Source organism: Solanum stenotomum, chromosome 7, assembly GCF_019186545.1.
Source record: "Solanum stenotomum isolate F172 chromosome 7, ASM1918654v1, whole genome shotgun sequence".
Taxonomy (NCBI): domain Eukaryota; kingdom Viridiplantae; phylum Streptophyta; class Magnoliopsida; order Solanales; family Solanaceae; genus Solanum; species Solanum stenotomum.
Window position 1 is genome coordinate 56,890,551 of NC_064288.1, and position 22,544 is coordinate 56,913,094.

Consider the following 22,544-nt stretch of genomic DNA (forward strand, 5'->3'; position numbering starts at 1 on the left):
TTTTAATATTACCAAAAAAGTATTATAAATAATAATAATTAACAACTTAAAATATCTGAAAGACATTTTAAAAGGGTTAATTTTGTAATTTTATCCATATCACATAAATTAGGACAAAGTGACCAGTAATGTACATTATTTCAAAGTTACATAAAAATATTATAAATCGCAATAATTAATAACTTCAAACATTTTTTAACAAAATATGAAAATTTGGATGACTCTCCAAATTTCATTTGTGTCACATAAATTGAGACAACAAAAATAACATATATTGGGTCCATTTTAATTTATTTGTCTTATTTTTTTTATATTTAAAATTTGTGTAAAAATACTATAAATCATAATAATTGACAACATAAAATATGTTTTGAAAAAATACAAAAAATTCCACTGGTTCTTGAAGTGAATCTATCGTAAAAATACTATAAATCATGATAATTGACAACATAAAATATTTCAAAAATGTTGTATGTGGGTAGTCTTATTATGCCTTAAATAGCGTCAAAGAAAGTACAGGTTTGTGATAAAAAAACTTTTCCTTTATCCACGCAAACAATCGCTTCAAAAACTCGGTTATTAGCCCCAGAATATACCATTTATATTATTGGGCCCGTGCATAGCACGGGCAACATTATCTAGTATATATATATATCCTTGTCATCTAACAAATCATGCATATTGACTTTTTTCTTAACAAACTTAATTTCAAAAAAGTAATCTAAAACTATTTTGTTTAATCTCAAAAATGCTACGTGGTTTTAAAAAAATACCTTATCCATCTTTAATTTTAACCTCTCTCGACGATCCAAATTCATTTTATGATTGAGATTATTTTTTATTTTTCAGTTGAGATGATACTTAAATGTACACTTAAACTTGGTCATAGCTGGCAAGTAAATTCTTCAATTTTAACAATGCATATCTAAACATCTTAACTTGGTATTAACAAACAACTAAACACTTCAAGCTTGCATCCTTGTAGACTGTAGTGTCTCGTGGAAATTCGAGGCTGACATTTGGGATAGGGTCTAGATGCTGACATTTTACTCTTTTAAATTTCTTGCTAACTTACTCAAACAAATACTTTTATTCATAAGTGAATCCAAGATTTATATTAACTAATTAAATGAAATAAAGATAAATCTTATAACATGCATTTTTTTTTGTTAAATACCACTAGTTCAATTCAAAATCAACCTTCAATTAAATAAACAAAAACTGATCATAAATCCATATCTAACTTTTATTGTCACACAAAATCTTGAAATTCACTTGAGTTGTACTCATTTTGAAGCAATAACAGGCTGAATATAGGCTTGGTAACGAACAAGTAATTCATCTCTTGAAGGTAAATATTCCTTGTTTTGTGCGCAATATTCATCTCTCCAAGCACAAAAATTTGGAAATTTTTCACTTGTCACTAAAACAACTCCAGATACTTCTTCAAGAACTCCCAGCCAAAGTGCCCCAGCATTTGCAACAATATCAACAAATCCAAATTTGTCACCAACAAAGTACTTCTTGTCTTTGAGCTCATTATCAAGAATTCTCAACATTTCAAAAACTTCCTCTTTAGCTTTCTCTTGCTCCTCTCCTTTGAGAAAAATACTTTTCCTCATTGTTGGACCCTACATAACAATAATAATGAACACTCAATTTTAAAAATAGGAATATATACAATAGTCAATAACAATAAAAGTACATCAGTTGTTGTTGACTAAATGAAGTTATATTACTTCATTTAGTTCAATTTTATAATAGGGCATAATACATAAACAAAACATTCAAATTTAGTTTCGGCTAGTAAGTAAGCACTTTAACTTTGAAAAATATATATCCAGACATATTAATTATTTAATTTAGTCTCAAGACATATTAATTTAGTCTCAACTGATAGTTAAACACTCCAACTCTTCCCCACTAATATGTCTCGTTGACACATAATTTTTGAAGGTATCTAGATGATCATATTATAAGTTGGATTACTATCCAATTGACACAATTAAGACGAGTTAATACCTAAAGTAAATGTCTCCACTTATGTGACTCAAAAGTATTTCCAATTAATAGACTTATATACCATGAGAAAAAAATATACCTTATCTTCAAAAAACTTTACCCAAAATCGAGCTAAAGCTCGATCATAAGGGTCTTTAGGCAAGATGGAAGGACCTTCAAATGCCTCATCAATGTATTCAAGAATGACAATTGACTCACAAATAGGCTTGCCATTATGAATAAGCACAGGAATTTTCTTGTGAATTGGATTGGATTCAAGAAGTAGAGGACTCTTATTTTGTAGATCTTCTTCTATAAATTCATATTCCACTCCCTTAATCTTTAGAGCCCATTCAACTCTATGACTAAAAGGGCTATACCATAAACCAATCAACTTAACATCTGCCATCTCTCAACTTTAGTTAATTATGCTTTTGCTTTACTAATTGAAGGAATTTTTATGTTGTTTTCTTCTCCCTTGAGGTAAATTCTTTTATAGAGGGAAAAACAGGGAAGTTCTTAGCAATCTACCAAATAAATTAATGTTTCCTTTTTGACTATTTTGTTTAGTAATCTAATTATGCTTTCACATTGATGGCACTTGAAATAAATTAAGAAGAAAAAGAGAGAATATATCTCTTTAATCTTGCGATTTAGAATGGCATGCCACTTGTTAAAAGAGTAATCATATTTATTCTATCCGTTTAACAAATGGTGCATACGTATATATTCTCGTTATCTAATGCAATGGTGCATATTTACTTTTTTTGTTAGTAAACTAAATTTTAAGAAAAATAATCTACAACTGTGTTTTTAGTTTAATATGGGTTTTCACACAATGAAGAAGACATTTTCTTCTTTCAATTTGTTCTTATTTAGAAAAAAAATAGTTTTATATATAGAAAAATTCAATCTGGTTCGATATTTTTTTTTAAGTCGATGGTCTATCAGAAACAATTTGTTTACTCTAATACGTATATAGGTAAAGAAAAGGTACGTGTATACTCTATCTTTTAGATATGACTTTATAGAATTATGTAGACTAAATATGTTGTTATTACTGTTATAAGGTTTTATATAACTAAAAAATTATTAAAAAGCTAATTCTTTCTTAAAAAATTAACTGAGATAAGTTAATAAACACACTTCTTATTTCTTGTTCTTTTAGGAGTGAGCAATACAATACTAACAAAGATGACTTATGTGCTAATGTCACCCACTTTTTGGTCAAATCTCGTGGCCTGCTTGAAACTTTCGAATTGAAATAGAATAGTCAAATTTTCAAATGTCCAAACAATAAATTTTGTATTAAATATATATTTGATTAGTATTGCCTTCGTTTTAAAATATGAATTGTAGAGACATTTTTTATATTTTAAATTAATTTAATTATTTAATTTTTAAGATTACTTTTAAAATATTCTTTCATTTGAATATTCTATGTGATAAGTTCAAGAAATTTTAATTGTTTTTTAAATTATTCTAAAGATTAATTTGACAAGAATTAATAAGAGCAAAAATGGAAAGTAATATCTAATTTATGTCTTAATCTTTTTTTCTTAAAGGGTATAAAACACCAAACAATTTGATTATTTTGAAATGGAGGAAGTATTATAATAACACATATGAATTTTATATATATATATACACTTTGTTATGATATTTAGTATTTTGATAATTTCTTTTATAAATAATATCAAACACCCTACCAAATATCAATTTTTAAAAAATGTCTACTAAATACAATAATATCAAAGTCGTGATATAAAAAATTCCAAATATTAATATATTATCCAATATCTATCGTATCATATTCATACTAATTGCTGGTACAATGTGAATAGCTAATTAGATGCCCTTTTTTGACAGAAAATTTTAGTCAAATTTAGAGTAATAGAGTTTAAAATTATAAAATCGATATGCAAATAGTTTGATTTCTTTTTTTTTTTATACATAGTTCAAACTAATACTTATAGTCTATTTGAACCCACAAAACACTCTCTAAATTCACTCCAACTTTTATTGCCACGCAAAATCTTGAATTTTCAAAGATGAATAAATAGGATTGATTTCTCAAATACTTAAATAAGTAGTTATTATTTCAGAAAGTCGACTTTCTTTAACAAAAGAAAAATAACTTTCACTAATAATAACTACTAATCAGGTGATCATATGAGAAATTAATTCGAATAAGGAGGTGTTGTTGACACCCAATTTTGACCCTCCATAATTTAATCAATTTTCAAGCTTCTTAAACTCCAAACGATTTGAAATAATTAGTTTTATAAATTTCAAAATATTTTGCAAGTTACTTTTAATTAATTTTGTTTTATATAATTTGTATATAATTAGTATATTTTATAAACATTCGAAAATCATCTCAAAAAAGATTTTAATTTTAGTAAATATTTGGTTAAACTTGTTTAGTTTAAATTATGACTATAATTTTGAATCATTAGTTTATAATTAAGTTAATTATTTTATTTCGTTAAGATTAGAAAGTTCGTTGGTTAATTATATTTAATTCGTCTTACTTATTTATTAGTCGAACTCGCTAAGTAAATTCAATTTATTTATCAATGGACTAATTGCAATTCACTTGGCCCACTTCTATCCCATTCTCAATTATTCCCAGCCTTTGTCCCTTCAGAAAACTCACTCCAGCAAATGCAATTCAACAGCCCACCAAGCCGACCCAGTTCCAAACCCGGCCCAATAACCCCTGTACTCTTCTTTTTCTCTCTTTAATCCTCTCAGCAGTAGCACAACTCCAGAACGCTCAACCAAATAAAATGTAGCTTGAACCTTAATCTCTCTCACGTTACTGCCTCTCTCCCTCAAAATTCCTGTTCTCTCCCTCGAATTCGTACATCGTTCTGTGCAAGGCACGGACCTTGGTACTATTTGAAACTTTCAGGAAATTCCCTTATCGGTAATATTTCGATTTTCCTTTTTCTTTTCAATCTCGTTCAAAAATGGTATGATTCGTACAAGTGCCAGCTCCCTCAACCTTATTTGTTAATAATTTTGAACTGTGAGGGCTCCCACATCGATTTCCATCTCCAATTTCCTCCCAGAAGTTTCTCTATAAAAACCCACCCTACTCATTGTTCAGAGGGGGAATTTTTCGGAGACCAAAGAGTACCCTAAAAGGCTTGGGAATTCTTGGTTCCATAGTTTAAAATTTTAAAACATTTTGTGGCTGTTCGAGTGGAAGAGGTGAAGTCGTCCTCTCAACTCGTCGTTCTGGTTCGCTGCCCAGAACCAGGTAATTTTCATTCTTTTCTTGAGTAATTTTTAGTTCTGTTTTCTTTCATTTTATCATTCATGTGTGTTGCTTATCTTTGTAATAGTTTAATCACTTTTTTATCACCTTAAATGTGAATGTTCCCTTTCTTTCTTTTTTTCCCTTTTGTTTAGTATATTGCAGCTCTTGCCTTACTGTTGTTTTCTTTAGTCTCCATTAATGTATGCTGCCTCACTGGGTCATGATTGAAGGTTTAAGTCTCTCTTGAATGTCTTAAGGTTTTCTTTTAGTCCTTTAGCTTAAAGTAGATCAATTTTGAGTAAGTTTTAAGTGCCTAAACTTGTTTACTTTGTAATTTCTTCATGGTTGTTTTCATGTAATTTGGAGTTGTGAATCTAAGTGAGGGAGCGTTGAAATTTCCTCGTCTTTCCATTTGAATTTGTATAATCTATGAAGACATTTGTCCAAGTCTCTAAATTAGCTATGTGTTTTCTGGAAACATCATTAAGGACCTCTCCGCCAAGTTTTGATGTGTTAAATTTTGGGAATCTGATTTTGTGCGAGTTTAAGTTGCCCTGCTTCTCATTGAATACTCTCATGATATGATTTTCTTTATCCTTAAGCATGATAAAATACTTGTGACACTCGGAAAATTAATTGTATAGATTAAGTAGCCTTCAATGTTTGTTCTAAATCATTTGAAATCGACTAGTTGATTTATTTGAAGTCAAGCCCCCCCTTTTTTTTTCTTCCCTTTACATGGTTAAGTTTTAGAAATCAAATTGTCTATTCGGTTTTGATGTTCATTCTTGTGGTTGTCTAAGTGTTTGATTTCTTGCTTGTTTAGTATCTATGTGTTGCTTTCAAGAGGTATGGTAGGATGTATGACTGAATGGTCATTAGCTTTGCTACTGATATATTTTATTTTTTTAATTTTCTTTTTTTTTTAATTTTATTTTATTTCATATTAGTGAAATTAGATTTACAGTTAGTCTTCAAATTTCCTTTTAGAACTATCAGCTGTTTATTTAATACATGTGTATACCATTACTTGTTTATATGCTATGTTATTATGCTCCTTTACAGTGCCATGTGTAAGAATATATTTGAGTTGATAATTAGTATTTTGTCTCTTCTCTTAGGAATAGGTTTAGGCTTTGTGATTAGATTTTGGATATTATGTACCTATTTAAATTGTTGTGATCAAAATGTAAAGTTTAGTATATAATGTCTAATCCATACTTCTTTGAAAGTTTTGTACCAATTCGGAAGTTTACCCGTGAGGTTCGATTTATTATTATAAATAATTTGAGTGTCTATATTTATTATCAAGATGAAAGGATTCATTGTTGCATCCAAATGACTTGTTTAATAATTTTGTGAAGTCTTATCATGTCAAGTTATTAATTTTATCTCATTTTGCATGAACTCTCTTGTCCAAGTCCAATTGGACCATCTCTTGCATACTCCTCTTCCTGAGTCAATCACATGTCGTTGAAAGGAAGCAAAAAATTGGGTTAAAACCCCTGAAAGACAGCAGCAACAACAGCCTCAAAAGGCTGAAGAACGAAGGGCAAAAAATTGGGTTAAAACCCAAAACGGATGAAGCAACAGTACAACAGTTTCAGCCCCCTAAAATGGCCGAATGTGGGCTGGAATTTCCAGTTTTGACTCACTGTTCATGTTTACTTCCTCTTATTATTTTATTTGTGATGGCTAACATTTTCTTAATCTAGTTGAAATCCCATGGATCTCTTTGAGTTTAATTTTATCAAAGTTTTCTTTACTATAATTGATAGCATTTCAAATTCCCAAAACTCGTTTAAGTTGTGCAATTTAAGCTTATTAGAATAACTTAAGAACTTTTCATGTTCTTTCATAGTTATTGAAAAGCTTTGAATCCATGTTTATGAGTTTGAACTAACTATTTAGTTCAAATTTTTGAATATGATAAATTGCTAAGTTTTTTTTTTTACTAAAAATTAGTTGTCTTTAAAGTTAACTTAGGACTTTATAAGAACGACTTAAGGATTTTCTATATCCTTTCGTGGTTATTAAACAAAGTCGTTTAATTCATGTTTATAAGTTTGAATTAATCGCATGATTCAAAACTTGACTATGGATAAAAGTTTTAAGTTAGGTTTATTTTTGAGATTTTACAAGTTTCAAAAGATTTTTATTTAAGTTTCAAATAAGATTTTTTTAAGCAACCCTTTTTTATGTAAAATTAGCCAAATTTTCAAATCCGTCGGTCAACCGTGTGTTAGCGGATTCTCTAAGATGCCTAAACCCTTCCTTAGAGAATTATTTGAATCCTTACCCGACTCTGGTTTATTCAATTTTTTTTTCTTTTAAAAATTATCCTTTTTAATGGTTTTCTTAATTTTTCCTAAAAAATTAAGTGGCGACTTCCAAGTTATAATCTTTTCCAAAACATAAACAAAATTGCCAAAGTTGCGAAATTGGTTTCGAAACCTTAGTTTTCGAGATCGGATCGTAACGGGTGTTGCAGCAGCTTGATAGCGAGCTTTGAAAAAAGCAAGCAACTCATCTCTTGAAGGTAAATATTCTTTGTTCCCATTAATGTATTCATCTCTCCAAGCATAAATATTTGGGTATTTTTCTTTTGTTACCAAAATAATTCCAGTTGCTTCTTCAAGAATTCCCATCCAAAGTGCAAGAAAATTAGCAGCAATATCAGCAAATCCAAATTTGTCACCAACAAAAAACTTCTTATCCTTTAACTCATTATCAAGAATTTTCAACATCTCACAAACTTCCTCTTTAGCTTTCTCTGATTTGTGAAAGAAACTTGTCCCAACTGCTGACCCCTGCAAAATAATACTCAATACTCCTCTGTCTAATGATATTTATTTATTATTGACTTGACACAAAAATTAAGAACAGTAAATGATAGGGGTAATTTTATCAAACCATCCTTATTAAATATAAGTCATCTAAACATAAAAAATAAATACTCCTTCTGTCCTAATTTATATGATTTACTTTCCTTTTTAGTCGGTTCCAAAAATAATGACACATTTTTATATTAAGTAACAATTCAACTTTAAAATGTTTGTTTTACCCTTAATGAAATGATTTATAGTCACACAAATTTCTATCTTTCATTTTAGACCATAAGTCTTAAAAATCTTCATTTCTTTCTAAAATTATGTGTCGAGTCAAACTACCTCTCATAAAATGGGATGAAGGGAATGGTATTTAATAGTAAGGATAAAATAAACACAACATGATAAATTATTCAATGATTTTATAAACTATAGACAAATATTATTAAACATCTCAAAATAGTATACTGGACAAGTAAAGATGGACAGAGAAAGTAAAAAGAATATACCTTATCTTCGAAAAACTTAACCCAAAAACGAGCTATAGCACGATCATAAGGGTCTTTAGGCAAGATAGAAGGGCCTTCAAATGTCTCATCAATGTATTCAACAATCACCATTGATTCACAAATGGACTTTCCATTGTGAATTAACACTGGAATTTTCTTGTGAATGATTCAAGAAGTAGAGGACTCTTATTTTGTAAATTTTCTTCTATAAATTCACATTTCACACCCTTAATTTTTAAAGCCCACTCAACTCTGTGACAAAAAGGACTAGACCATAGACCAAGCAACTTCACTTCTTCCATCACACAATTATTGTTCTACTATGTATTTTTTTTAATATGTTGATGAATTTTATATGTTGGTTCTACTGATTTGGTCTTCTTTTATAGAGGGAAAAATGAACAAGTGTCTTTATAACAAAGCAAAGACAATTTTTCTTCTTTTGACAAAGTCAATTTTCCAATTTAATGATGTAAATTGACCCAAGACTTTTAAGTCTAAAAATAAGTGGTAGTGGTTGAAGCCTGAAGGTTATGTTTACGTAGATATGGGTGCAAGTGGAAATATAGGCATAAGTTCATAAATGCATAAATTGTAGTGATTTGTTTAGACACGTAGTAGTTGAAGCCTGAAGGTTGTGTTTGATTTGGCACAATGTTTAAAAAAAAACTTTCGGAACTTGTAATCTAAAATAATTACTATTAGATATTAGTGTGGTCATAAATCATTCGTATGAACTGATGCAAGAGGAGAAACTATTTGACCGAATGTGTCTCAGTATTCACAAAAACAAGTGAATACTGAGTTTATAAATTTTTATATTGATTAGTTTGGGTACTTACGAAATCATGATTTGAAGTTGAACAGTTTCTTATCTTACATGAATATCTTAAATTTCATCTTCTTTGATCGTCGTCTCTAAAGATCCCTCTACAAACCATATCTGTTATTTCTTTCTTAAATATCGCGTTGAGTAAAATTATAGCAAACCAATTGAATCAGAGAAATAAAAACAACAAGAAGTGATATATGAGTTAATATCTCAAAAGGTCATTGAACTATGAAAATTTGACTAGCAAAGTCATTGAACTTTATTATTTTATGATCATTAAGGCATAGCAAAACAATAATTTAAACTAATAATACAATATAGAATAAACAAGCTAGCTTCATAAATTTATTCAAACGTAAACTCAAGCTCGGTTTTATAACTACATATATCTTAATATATATTTTTTTCTAATGTATACATAGTTCGAATATAGAATAACACTGATATGTTATTGTATACATAGTTTGAACCAGTAGAGTAATTCAATTAAACTCCTAAATTTATTCGGAAACTGATGCAGCTTGAAAGCGAGCCTTGAATTTAGCAAGTAACTCATCTCTTGAAGGTAAATATTCCTTGTTTTCGCCACAATTAATATACTCATCTCTCCAAGCACAAAAATTTGGAAACTTTTCACTTGTGACTAAAACAACTCCAGATGCTTCTTCAAGAACTCCAAGCCAAAGTGCTGCAGCATTTGCAACAATATCAACAAACCCAAATTTGTCACCAACAAAGTACTTCTTATTGTCCTTGAGCTCATTATCAAGAACTTTCAACATCTCGTAAACTTCCTCTTTAGCTTTCTCTTGCTCCTCTCCTTTGAGAAAGAAACTTCTCCCCACTGATGACCCCTGCAAATTAAAATACTCAAAACTTAAGTATCAATAACAATTTTACTTATTTCTATATATCGGAATTAAGTTTAAGCAAGTTGGAATCAGTTATATGCTCATGTCAGACTCTAAGTCCAATATTATACAAATAAAAAACACAAGAATTTTGCCTTAAAAAAAAAGAAGAACATAGGTATAAACATACTAATACGACTAAAATATACCTTTTCAGCAAAAAACTTAGCCCAAAAACGAGCTATTGCTCGATCATAAGGGTCTTTAGGCAAGATGGAAGGGCCTTCAAATGTCTCATCAATGTATTCAACAATTACCATAGACTCACAAATGGACTTGCCATTGTGAATTAACACTGGGATTTTTTTGTGAATTGGATTGGATTCAAGAAGCAAAGGGCTCTTATTTTGTAAATCTTGTTCTATAAATTCATATTGGACGCCCTTAATCTTGAGAGCCCATTCAACTCTATGACTAAAAGGGCTATACCATAGGCCAAGCAACTTAACATTTGCCATCTCACAACTCTTTGATTCACTGTGTTTTTGATTTACTATGTTTAGGAATTTTATATTGTGGTTTTGATTTTTTGAATTTTGTTCTTCTTTTTATAGAAGGTAAAAAAAAGAAGTGTCTTGGTAGCCAAGCAAATGGTACTTTTCTTCTTTGACAAGTCAATTTTCCATATTGACTGTTGGTAAAATTTGAGTGGAAGGTTCTATTCTATTAATAAAGATCTACCACACTCAAATATGTAGATGCAATGATATATCTAAGTTGTCGAAGTGCTTCTTTCTTTAAGGCGCGTTCAAGCCCTGAAGCTAAGAAAAGCACAGGGTATGCGCTTGGTTGTATGCAGAATGAACATATGGCATTAGGATGAGGTTCGATGATGGTGTGGCACAGAGGATAGAGGAAGAGTGACCATAAAGGTTTCATTGATTGAAGTGTTCGAATTGATGACTGACCTATTTATAAGATGGGAACTCATAGTTTGAAGTCAACAAAAGGGCCTATGTCCCAAAGATAGGATAAAAGGACAAAAGGATAGATACGTCATAAACATATTTAGACAATATTTTGCAACTTATAGAGGAATATTAGCTAGCACTAGTACAAGTAACCATATTTTCAGGTGGAACGTTTCTATTGGACATAGTACTTTAGGGTCCGAGTGGAGTTTTTCTATTGATTGATATATTAGATTGAATTCTAGACAATTATTTGGCTGAAACATCAAGCAACCAAGCTCCATTATTTCATTTATTTTTCTTTGCTTCATTACGTTTCTTATTAAGCTCATTTATTAATAAATTTAATTGCTAATACACTAATTATCGAGTTAAATCGATACACGTCTTTAATCTCATAACAAATTCAACTATATCATTTTTTCTTGTAAACAATTACAAACAAGCTAGAAAACATAGGGTCTCCTTGCCTCAACAAAAAAAAAAAAAAAAAATCACCAAAATTGAGAAAATTAAGCTAGCTATGTTCCTCTGACTTAAGAGTTTTATTTCAAACACAAGATATCTTAAACTTTTACATAATCAATTAGATAAATCTTCATTTAGCTAGTGCTTTAGCTTTGAAAAAATTAAGCATCATATCTCTATCAGGAAGATTTTCTTGAACTTCACTACACTTAAGATACTCATCTATCCAAGAACACAAATTAGGAAACTTTTCACTTGTAATCAACACATTTCCAGTAGCTTCTTCAACAATTTCAACCCAAAATGGGATGTAATTTGCAGCAACATCAACAAATCCAATTTTATCTCCACTAAAAAACTTCTTGTCCTTAAGTTCATTGTCAATAATTTTCAGCATCTCATAAGCTTCTTCTTGTATGCTTTTCTCTTGTTCCTCTCCTTTGCACCATAGAGCTTTTCCTACTGCTTCCAAGCACTTGAAACCACAAAGAAATGTTAATTAATTTCACGTATGATTACTGAACTAGTATATGCTTTGTAATACTAATAATTAAGTTATAATTTTTTTATTAGATTGATGTAGTGGAGTTTTACCTATTATAACAATGAAATATAAAATAATTTGATTGATTACTACGTATAACAACTCACCTTTCCATCGAGGAACTTAGCCCAGAAACGTGCAATAGCTCGATCATAAGGGTCTTTAGGCAAGATAGAAGGACCTTCAAATGTCTCATCAATGTATTCAACAATTACGATAGACTCACAAATGGGCTTTCCATTGTGAATTAGTACTGGGATTTTCTTAAGGACGGGATTTGATTCAAGAAGTAGAGAACTCTTGTTTTGTAGATCTTCTTCTATAAATTCATATTTCACTCCTTTAACTCTCAAAGCCCATTCAACTCTACGACTATAAGAACTACCACTAACACCAATCAACTTAACTTGATCTACCATATTTTTGTATTGAAGAATATTTTTTTTAATAGTGGTTTGGTTTAGTCTTCTGATTTGTTCTTTTTCTTATAGTCTTGAGAAATTTTTGAAAATTTCTTGTTGGCCAAGCATATGTATTTTTTCTTCTTTAATTTCATTACATTTGGTAGTTGATTTTGCATTTGCAACTTGTGTTTGTGTACTACAATATATGTGGAAGTCAAAAGTCATATTTCTTTTTGGTATAAATATAAGGAAGTTTCTAAAGTAGGCATCACGCATAAGACATCTTTGAGTGAATGACGAGTCAAAAAGTAACGCTTAAGTGCATGCTTATATATTTCTTTCTTTCCACTTGGGGTTGTTTATTATTGTAATGACCCTAAAGGTCATTTTTGGAAATTTTCATAGAATGACCATTTTACCCCTCTCGATAGTTGCCCCGAGTCCTAATTGTTGTATTTTCGAAGTTGGTTTTGAAGGAAAATTGATGAAAAGTTGAGTTTTTAAGAGTTAAAGTTTGGTTAAAAGTGTTATTTCGATTCATTTGGAGTTTCGAGACTCAAATCGGATTTCCGTCGATTTCAGCAGTTTTAGAATGTCGAAACGGGTCTATGAGAATTTACGGAGTCGAATTTGGAGTTAAAACGAAGATTTGAGGTCCTAAGTTGCTAAAATTGTGAAATTTTGATCAAGAGTTGACTTTGGTCAACAAACGAGGTTCCGGTGTTCGAAATGGAATTCCGAGGGCACCATTGGATTTAGGGGGTGATTCTAAGTCTAGAATAAGTCTTGGTTGAGTTTTTAGAGTCCCCGAGTGCGTTTCGAGTTTTTGAGCCTAAAGTTAGTTTCTTGACGCCTTATCGAATACCGGGTCAAGGAGACCTCGAATTCAAATTCCGATGATTTCATTGAGTCCGAAATGTCATTTTCAAGCTAGTAGCATATTTGGCTTGTGTTCGGGAAGTGCCAAATGAGTTTTGGGTGAACTTTTAAGCTTCTTGGATGTTTTGACACTATTTCAGTAAATTGTGGCAACTAAAGGATTCATTACTAGTTTTAAAGGTCGAAAAATTATTCCGAAGGTTCTGAAACTTTGAGCATGAATTATAGGACTTATCTGCAAATTTTGGTGCATTTTCGCTAACCCGAGATTAGACTTTTATCGCAAATAAGAAATAATTGTTTACCGAGTAGAAATGAAATTTGACTGGGCAAACGAGCATGAAATTGAGCTCCGATTGAACGAGCAGGTCCGTATCATTATTTAAGACATTTACAAAAAAGAATCGGGTCATTTCACTATCGTATGAGGAAATTACGGCCTTTTTAGTGAAAGATTAACTGCTGTTTTTCTGGTGCATAACAGTCATGTACTGTTATAAAAATCTCAGACTGTGTTCATTTGGTATTTTGAGCATATCGGGAGTTCTAGAGATCGGAATGGAGTGATTCTTACGGGTTTCTTCTTGAATTAATATGAGGGTTAGTATTCAATCTTCAATTCGACATTTTCTCATAATTTCTTTATCTGGTTTTTTTTCCTATCCGTAAATCTCTTGGGAAAAATTGGGGTTTTATCGATTTGGACTCCCTTTTTGATGAAAAAGGTATATTTACGATCCTTATGTTATGGGTAAACTGATTTTAACATAAAATTATTGATTCATCGATTATTTTCATCATATTAACCGCGTACAATTTGGACTTTCCCGGTAAAGTTAAAGTTTGATAAATTGAGAATTTCAAGGTCGATCTTAACTCCGTTTTTGATGAAATTTCATATTTGAACTTATCTAAGCATGGGTAAGATGTTTTTCAAGAGATATTTCATTTTCGAGTCGGGGTTTCGGATCCGAATATTTTAGGCTTCTTCAAGAACGTGGATTTTCCTTCAAATTGAGTTTGTGAATTGATTTCAACTCCGTTTTCAAATTGGTTTTCACCATTAGCTTCCAAATACTTTAAGGATCATTTTACATCAAAAATTTCCAGATTTGGGTATCGTTTTCCGGTATGAGACTTTTGGACCGTTTTGCCCTTTTTCCCTAAATTTCTTGATTTTGGTGTCATTGGACTCGAATTGTGATTGTGAATAATTGTTTGAATAGATTATCGTGATCCGGATTATACTCGGAAAGGAAAGGCTCAAGTCAAGTAACTTTTGGAGTTCGTTTTAAGGCAAGTGGCTTCCAAACTTTGTAAAACTCTTAGACTACGCATGACTACTTTCCTAATTGTGTTGGGGAGTAATGGGGATTGAGGATGAGTTTTATTTGTTGATTGAAATTGTTGTAAATGAAAGATGGGGAATAAAACGAGCTAAATGTGTTATATGTGACTTGAATTTGTTGAATAAGTCATGTGATAACTGATATTGAGGGGATAGAAGAGCATGAGTAGGCTATGATTGATACAGACATTGATGTTGAGACAGATGATGTGTAATACTATGATGTGGTCGTGATATGGTTGTGATTGAGACAGGTGATGTGTAATACTATGATGTGGTCGTGATATGGTTGTGATTGAGACAGGTGATGTGTAATACTATGATGTGGTCGTGATATGGTTGTGATTGAGACAGGTGATGTGTAATACTATGATGTGGTCGTGATATGGTTGTGATTGAGACAGGTGATGTGTAATACTATGATGTGATCGTGATATGGTTGTGATTGAGACAGGTGATGTGTAATACTATGATGTGGTCGTGATATGGTTGTGATTGAGACAGATGATGTGTAATACTATGATGTGGTCGTGATATGGTTGTGATTGAGACAGGTGATGTGTAATACTATGATGTGGTCGTGATATGGTTGTGATTGAGACAGGTGATGTGTAATACTATGATGTGGTCGTGATATGGTTGTGATTGAGACAGGTGATGTGTAATACTATGATGTGGTCGTGATATGGTTGTGATTGAGACAGGTGATGTGTAATACTATGATGTGGTCGTGATATGGTTGTGATTGAGACAGGTGATGTGTAATACTATGATGTGATCGTGATATGGTTGTGATTGAGACAGGTGATGTGTAATACTATGATGTGGTCGTGATATGGTTGTGATTGAGACAGATGATGTGTAATACTATGATGTGATCGTGATATGATTGTGATTGATGACATGTGCATATTCATTATTCATCCCATGTGTGAACTATCTGTTGCATGAGTTCTGAGACACTGATATGAGGATGGATGGATATGAGACACAGTTGAGACTAGCTCCGGCTAGAGATATATGAGATGGACTAGCTCCGGCTAGCGATTTGGATGCCGATGGGATCTGGTTCCGGCGGTGATACATGGTCCATGTGTGGCCCCCATGGGTTCTGATTTGAGTATTCAGCGCGGACTGATTACGTCAACAGATGTGTATCGTAGGACAGACATGCATCACGACTACATGACATCATTATTGCATTTTGCATCGCATTTGCCTTATCTTTGTCTGTGATGTGTGGATTGTATCGGTTTACCCTTCTTATGTGGAATTTGATCTACTTGCTCTTATTTGTTGATCTGAGGTTGATGAGGATATACTGTTGGTTCTGGCTGTTGAATATGATCTGTTTAGTATAGGTTGGTTGGTTTGCTGCTAGATTGAAGTTTCGGTGGTTCGGTTGGGATTGAAAGGAGTTGTTTGTAGCTGCTAGTTTTGCTTAGTTTAGAGTTACTTGCGAGTACCTGTGGTTTTCGGTACTCACCCTTGCTTCTACACAATTGTGTAGGTTGACAGCTCTCTCTCAGATTCGGCTTAGTAGTTTCTTTAGCAGATTGAGCTTCGGGACATACTCGAGAGGTAGCGGTTCATTCCAGACGTGCCCTTGAGTTATCTTTACTTTCAGTTTTGTTCTATTCGAGAACTATACTCTGAGACTTGTATATTTTTATTCGAATTCTGTATTTAGAGGTTTGTACATGTGACAACCAAATTCTGGGTAGTGTTGAGTCTTAATTAAAGTCTTCCGCTTATTTATTATCTTTTATTCTCGTATTTCTACTTCTCTATCGTTGTGGTTGGGTTAGGCTGACGTGTCCGGTGGGAAATGGACACGTGCCATCACATCCGGATTTGGGGTGTGACAATTATAGTCCAAAAAGTTATAAGTTCGAAATTTTAACTCATGACTTTTAGTTTATTGTTTATCTGTTTTGGTAAAAAAAGTTGTTTTTGTTAAACTTAATTGACTTTTAAGTCAAAGAAATAAAAAGTAGGGAGAGTTGTAATTAAGTTATTTTTAAATTTTCCACACACTCCCAAAAAGCTAAAAGAAACTTAAAAATAGATTTAACCAACTTTCAAATCAATCCAAACAGGGTATTAAGGTCAATATAGAGTAAAGAAGGATTAATGTCCGGTGTAATTATTGAACTTTATTCATTGTAAAACAAAGGGAAGGGGGCAAATATATGCTCATTAACTTTGCAAAAAGAGGAGGGGCATTGATCTTGTTAGTAAGAACTAAGCAAATATATGAGTAAAGTATTTGGTAAATTGTTAGCTAAGTGCTTACGTATGCCATTCAATATCTTCCACAAACATGAATTAATTAAATAAGCATTTGTTTAATTCTTACGCAACGTTTGGTCCCATGTAAATTAAAGGCAGGAAGATTTTCTTGAATAAAAAATAAGAAATTTAGGACTACCTCGATTTTTTCCTTTTATAAAAGAAGATCATAATTCAAGAGACAACTACCACTAAAATATTCTTTAACATAGTAAATTAGCATTATAACCAAAGTTGTGATATGACACAAGTAAAGTTGTTAGGTTTTTGGTATAGTCCATTTAGTCATAGAGTTGAATGGGCTTTAAAGATTAAGGGTGTAAACTATGAATATATTGAAGAAGATCGAGATAACAAAAGTCTTTTACTTCTTCAATCCAACCCTATTCACAAGAAAGTCCCAGTGCTAATTCACAATGGCAAGACCATTTGTGAGTCAATGATCATTCTTGAATACATCGACGAGACATTTGAAGGCCCTTCCATCTTGCCTAAAGACCCTTATGACCGAGCTTTAGCTCGTTTTTGGGCTAAGTTCCTTGATAATAAGGTATATTCCTATTCACATAATTTATAGAAGTAGTCGATTCTGACTTGCTTGAAATTGAGACGTAGCATTTTGTTGTTAAGTTTTGAGTGTGTACTTTGTAGGTGGGAGCGGTGGTAAATACTTTTTTACGCAAAGGAGAGGAGCAAGAGAAAGGTAAAGAGGAAGTTTGTGAGATGTTGAAAGTTCTTGATAATGAGCTCAAGGATAATAAAAAGTACTTTGTTGGTGACAAATTTGGTTATGCTGATATGGCCGCAAATTTGATGGGACTTTGGATGGGAGTTTTCGAAGAAGCATCTGGAGTTGTATTAGCAACAAATGAAGAATTTCCAAATTTTTGTGCTTGGAGAGATGAATATATTAATTGCAGTCAAGTCAAAAAATATCTACCTTCAAGAATTGATGAGTTGCTTGTTTTTTATCAAGATCGTGTTCGTGCTCAAGCTCCAACTTCTGCTACTCTTCAAAAATAAATGAATACTCATATAAGTTTTGAATTATGTGTTAGAATAAAATTGAGATTCTAGAACGAACCTTAATAAGTGTCTCGTTCTAAAATAATGACTCTAGATTTTGTATTCTCTTATTAATAAAATTACCTGTTAACACAAAACTAGCTTAGCCAACTAGTAATGCACCAAGAAGTGTGTTTGTGTTACTGTTCTAATTTGTTGATTAGTTAGTGATTCTACAATCAATTTCCTCATTGAATCGGAAAAGAAAAGGAAAAAAAACAAGAAAAGTAAGCCACATTGTTTGATGAAGTAGTGAGTGGCATAAGTAAAGAAATATTTAAACTATCTAATCATGACTTATATATGTGTAAGCCACTACAAAAATATATATAATTCATATGTAATACAAGTAAATCTCCATAAAAAATAAATTTTCATTCTTTTGGTGTAAGAACCGAAATACAAACTCTTTATTTTAGTTTTTGGGATAAGGGTCTGAAAAATACCCCAACTTTGGTCGGATTTGTTGTTGCGATACTAAACTTTCATGAGGACCTATTACCTCCCTAGATTATTTAATACCGTATTTTAAACATATATATTTGCCCACGTGGACATAAAAAATAATACAAAATTATAAATAGTAATGTGTCCACGTGGGCACATATATACCTTTAAAATACACTATTAAATAGTTTAGGGGGTAAAAAATACGGTATTAAATAGTCTAGGGAGGTAATAGGTCCTTATGAAAGTTTAGTATCGCAACAGCAAATCCGACCAAAGTTGAGATATTTTTCAGACCCTTATCCCTTAGTTTTAATATACCTTTTAATCTCTCATGTATATAGCTAAAACTGATGTAATTAATTGAACAAACATCATGAATCCAATGATAACAAATTTTTATTGGTGTACAAAATCAAAAAGAAAAATCGAATATTACCTAATGATCATACGAAAACATAATGAGGTAGCTCACCACTGTGTCAAGGTAGATAATTTACCTAATTTGCTTACATTTTCCAACAAGGATTGTTAGATTGAAATTTTCTGTAGCCCGTGAGTTATTGCGGAAAATTTATGCGTTTTTAAGTTTCGATTGAAATTTTAAAACTCGTGCAAAATTAGCTCAATTTTTCATGTTTTGCAGGATGCATTTACAACATTCAAATTTTTGGCTGAAACTAAAGTAAAAAGATAATCAATTCTTTTAATATTTTGACTACCCATATTTTATAAAACAAAAGACATTATCCTGGTTTCATAGTTTTGAGTTTTCAATCATCTATATTTTAAAAATATTTCAAATTACTTTAATATGTTAAAAAAACTGTATTTTTGTGACTAAAATTCAGTAATCGTTTGTAGTGACGAAATTATCTTGAACCATACTCCTATTACAATATACACAAGTCAAAAGTACTTTGTTTTGACGTACATGAAATTTCTTTCATTATTTTAATAATCATTCGGTATATATACTCTTTTTGTTCAATAATATTTATTTACTTTAAGAAACTATAAATAGAAATGTAATTTTATTATATCACCTTTTAAATATAATAGGAAAATGACTATAATTAATGATAAGGATAAATTAAGAACTAAATATCAAATTATCCATTGATTTCATAAAGTGGACAAGCAGTGACGAATTTATACACAAAAAATAGGGTACCGGAACACGTGATCTTTTTGTAAAACTAGATAATTTATGTATATATTTTCTAAAATTTGTATAATATTATATTTTGGCACATATTCTATAAGAAGTCTAACTGATTCATATGATTAAATGTTGAGCTTTTGACCTTGAGGAATAATGATCAATTTCCACTTAATATTTTTTTTTTCGTGCACTCATGTTCAAATCAATTCTCCTTTAATACATTTTTCTTGGTGCACCCATGCTTGAAAAATTCTAAATTCATCTCTGTGGACAAGTATTAATGTTGAACATCTTAAAATAGTATAATGGACAACTATGGTTGGACGGAGGGAGTATTATTTAATTATTTGTTAGCTAAGTGCTTACGCAGGTCGTTCAGTGAATTTGAACAAACATGAACTAATTTAATGTAATATTTTCTCTTTCCAAGTCTTGCACAGTGTTTGATTCGAGGTAAACGAAAATATAATATTATAAGAAGAATTAAAAAAAAAAAATAGAGGAAAAGTTAGGAACCTTCAACCACTCCCTTGATTTTTCCTTCTATAAAAGATGACCATAATTCAAGGGAGAATCATCACTAAAATATCCTTTGACATAGTAAAAGAGCAAACAATTATAACCAAAGTTGTGATATGGAACAAGTGAAGTTGCTAGGTTTTTGGTATAGTCCATTTACTCACAGGGTTGAGTGGGCTCTAAAGATTAAGGGTGTAAAATATGAATATATAGAAGAAGATCGATATAACAAGAGCCCTTTACTTCTTGAATCGAACCCTATTTACAAGAAAGTCCCAGTGCTCATTCACAATGGCAAGCCCATTTGTGATTCTATGGTCATTCTTGAGTACATCGACGAGATATTTGAAGGCCCTTCCATCTTACCTAAAGACTCTCATGACCGTGCTTTAGCTCGTTTTTGGGCTAAGTTCCTTGATGATAAGGTAAATTCGTCTTCATTCAATATATTAATACATTTACTTTAGATCTTATTATATAGAAAATATAGAGATCAGCTTGAAACACTTTTCATAATTTTGTATATAATAATATGGATTAATGAGAATTTATTTAAATAGTCGACTCTGACTTACTTGAGATTGAGGCATAGTATCATTGTACTTTGTGTAGGTGGTAACGGTGGTAAATGCATTCTTACGCAAAGGAGAGGAGCAAGAGAAAGCTAAAGAGGAAGTTTGTGAGATGTTGAAAATTCTTGATAATGAGCTCAAAGACAAAACTTNTTGTATATAATAATATGGATTAATGAGAATTCATATAAATAGTCGACTCTGACTTACTTGAGATTGAGGCATAGTATCATTGTACTTTGTGTAGGTGGTAACGGTGGTAAATGCATTCTTACGCAAAGGAGAGGAGCAAGAGAAAGCTAAAGAGGAAGTTTGTGAGATGTTGAAAATTCTTGATAATGAGCTCAAAGACAAAACTTTCTTTGTGGCTAACAAATTTGGATATGCTGATATTGTTGCAAATTTGGTTGGACTTTGGCTTGGAATTTTCCAAGAAGGCTCTGGAATTGAATTAGTAACAAGTGAAAAATTTCCAAATTTTTGTGGTTGGAGAGATGAGTACGTTAATTGCAGTCAAGTCAAGGAATATCTACCTTCGAGAAATGATTTGCTTGCTTTTTTTCAAGTTTTCGTTCGTACTCAAGCTGCAGCTTCTGCTTCTGCTCAAAAATAAATACATTCCGATTCATCTTTTAAAGTTTCAAATTATGTGTTTTAAACATATTTGTACTTCATTAATGTTGCCCCCACTTACTTGTAACGTGTTCATCTTTTGAAATTCCAAATTATGTGTCTGAATAAAATTGTGAATCTCCATTGATTTCAATAGATTCAATTATGTATTGGTATGCAAAAGAAAAAAATAAAATATTGCCCCACTTGCTTGTACTTCTCACCGGTGTGGATCTAAATTTATTACTCCCTTCATTTCATATTAATTGAATTTTTAAGACATTTTTCATTTTTTAAAATTAACTTAATTGTTCAGTTTTCAAGACTACTTTTAGAGTGTTCTTCCAATTTTACCCTTCATTTGAGTTTTCAATGTGATGACTTCAATAAATTTGATAATAATGAATAAGGGTAAAAATGGAAAACTATGTTCAATTTATGTCTTAGGGTGTGTTTGGTACAAAGGAAAATGTTTTCCAATTTTCTCATGTTTAGTTGGGCTAAATGTTTTGGAAAATGTTTTCCAAATCAACTCATTTTCCTCAAATTTAAGGAAAATGACTTCCCTTCTAAACTTAAGGAAAACATTTTCCAAAACTCTCTTCCAACTTCAAATTAAAAAAAAAATTGTTGAAAAAATCAATTTATTTTGTCCCTACCTTCAAACCAGCCCTCCAACCAACCCTCCCTCCCCCCAAAAATAAAAATAAAAAATAATTTAAAGCTTGTTTTTAAATTCAATTTTTTTACCCACGCTTACCCCTACCCTTACCCCCACCCCCTCCCAAAAAATATTAAAAATTATTTTTAAAAGATATTTTTAATTTCAATTTTTTATTTTTTACCCCCACCCACTACCCTCGCCCCCCGCCCTCCCTCTATCAATTTTTTTTATTGTTTTTAAAAAATATTTTCAACTTCAATTTTTAATTTTTTTATCCCGATCCTCGATCACCCACGCCCCCTCCC

General features: G+C 31.3%; 4 protein-coding genes and 1 pseudogene across 5 annotated transcripts; 2 read left to right on the forward strand and 3 right to left on the reverse strand.

Annotated features, from left to right (window-relative positions):
* Window positions 1–1,167: 1,167 nt before the first annotated feature.
* On the reverse strand, window positions 1,168–2,465 carry LOC125870713 (probable glutathione S-transferase). The gene is made up of 2 exons (XM_049551211.1): window positions 2,102–2,465; window positions 1,168–1,631 (listed from the first exon to the last, which is right to left on the reverse strand). The coding sequence occupies exons 1-2, from the start codon at window positions 2,408–2,410 to the stop codon at window positions 1,287–1,289; spliced, it is 654 nt and encodes a 217-aa protein (XP_049407168.1). The 5' UTR covers window positions 2,411–2,465; the 3' UTR covers window positions 1,168–1,286.
* A 2,191-nt stretch (window positions 2,466–4,656) lies between these two features.
* Window positions 4,657–8,975, reverse strand: LOC125870083 (probable glutathione S-transferase; annotated as a pseudogene).
* A 915-nt stretch (window positions 8,976–9,890) lies between these two features.
* Window positions 9,891–12,771, reverse strand: LOC125870706 (probable glutathione S-transferase). 2 transcript variants are annotated; one of them, XM_049551203.1, is made up of 3 exons: window positions 12,454–12,771; window positions 10,499–10,572; window positions 9,891–10,292 (listed from the first exon to the last, which is right to left on the reverse strand). In XM_049551203.1, the coding sequence occupies exons 1-3, from the start codon at window positions 12,689–12,691 to the stop codon at window positions 9,939–9,941; spliced, it is 666 nt and encodes a 221-aa protein (XP_049407160.1). In that variant the 5' UTR covers window positions 12,692–12,771; the 3' UTR covers window positions 9,891–9,938. The 2 variants fall into 2 exon arrangements, with proteins under 2 accessions (XP_049407160.1, XP_049407161.1); XM_049551204.1 differs by lacking the exons at window positions 9,891–10,292; window positions 10,499–10,572 and adding an exon at window positions 11,576–12,203 and having other exon boundaries at window positions 12,380–12,768.
* A 4,604-nt stretch (window positions 12,772–17,375) lies between these two features.
* Window positions 17,376–18,351, forward strand: LOC125870702 (probable glutathione S-transferase). The gene is made up of 2 exons (XM_049551197.1): window positions 17,376–17,745; window positions 17,847–18,351. Exons 1-2 carry the CDS (start codon window positions 17,437–17,439, stop codon window positions 18,216–18,218), a joined length of 681 nt encoding a protein of 226 aa, XP_049407154.1. The 5' UTR covers window positions 17,376–17,436; the 3' UTR covers window positions 18,219–18,351.
* Window positions 18,352–20,445: 2,094 nt separating this feature from the next.
* Window positions 20,446–21,791, forward strand: LOC125870704 (probable glutathione S-transferase). Its single transcript, XM_049551199.1, has 2 exons — window positions 20,446–20,816; window positions 21,211–21,791. The coding sequence occupies exons 1-2, from the start codon at window positions 20,508–20,510 to the stop codon at window positions 21,574–21,576; spliced, it is 675 nt and encodes a 224-aa protein (XP_049407156.1). The 5' UTR covers window positions 20,446–20,507; the 3' UTR covers window positions 21,577–21,791.
* Window positions 21,792–22,544: the final 753 nt, after the last annotated feature.

Coding starts and splice junctions, on each gene's coding strand:
- LOC125870713 (XM_049551211.1), bottom strand. CDS start 2,410: ATGGCAGATGTTAAGTTGATTGGTTTATGGTATAGCCCTTTTAGTCAT. Junction 1,632..2,101: donor TAAAGTTTTTTGAAGATAAG/GTATATTTTTTT, acceptor ATTGTTATGTAG/GGTCCAACAATGAGGAAAAG.
- LOC125870706 (XM_049551203.1), bottom strand. CDS start 12,691: ATGGTAGATCAAGTTAAGTTGATTGGTGTTAGTGGTAGTTCTTATAGT. Junction 10,573..12,453: donor CATTGATGAGACATTTGAAG/GTCCTTCTATCT, acceptor AGACATTTGAAG/GCCCTTCCATCTTGCCTAAA. Junction 10,293..10,498: donor CTAAGTTTTTTGCTGAAAAG/GTATATTTTAGT, acceptor TTTAATTTGCAG/GGGTCATCAGTGGGGAGAAG.
- LOC125870702 (XM_049551197.1), top strand. CDS start 17,437: ATGACACAAGTAAAGTTGTTAGGTTTTTGGTATAGTCCATTTAGTCAT. Junction 17,746..17,846: donor CTAAGTTCCTTGATAATAAG/GTATATTCCTAT, acceptor TGTACTTTGTAG/GTGGGAGCGGTGGTAAATAC.
- LOC125870704 (XM_049551199.1), top strand. CDS start 20,508: ATGGAACAAGTGAAGTTGCTAGGTTTTTGGTATAGTCCATTTACTCAC. Junction 20,817..21,210: donor CTAAGTTCCTTGATGATAAG/GTAAATTCGTCT, acceptor TACTTTGTGTAG/GTGGTAACGGTGGTAAATGC.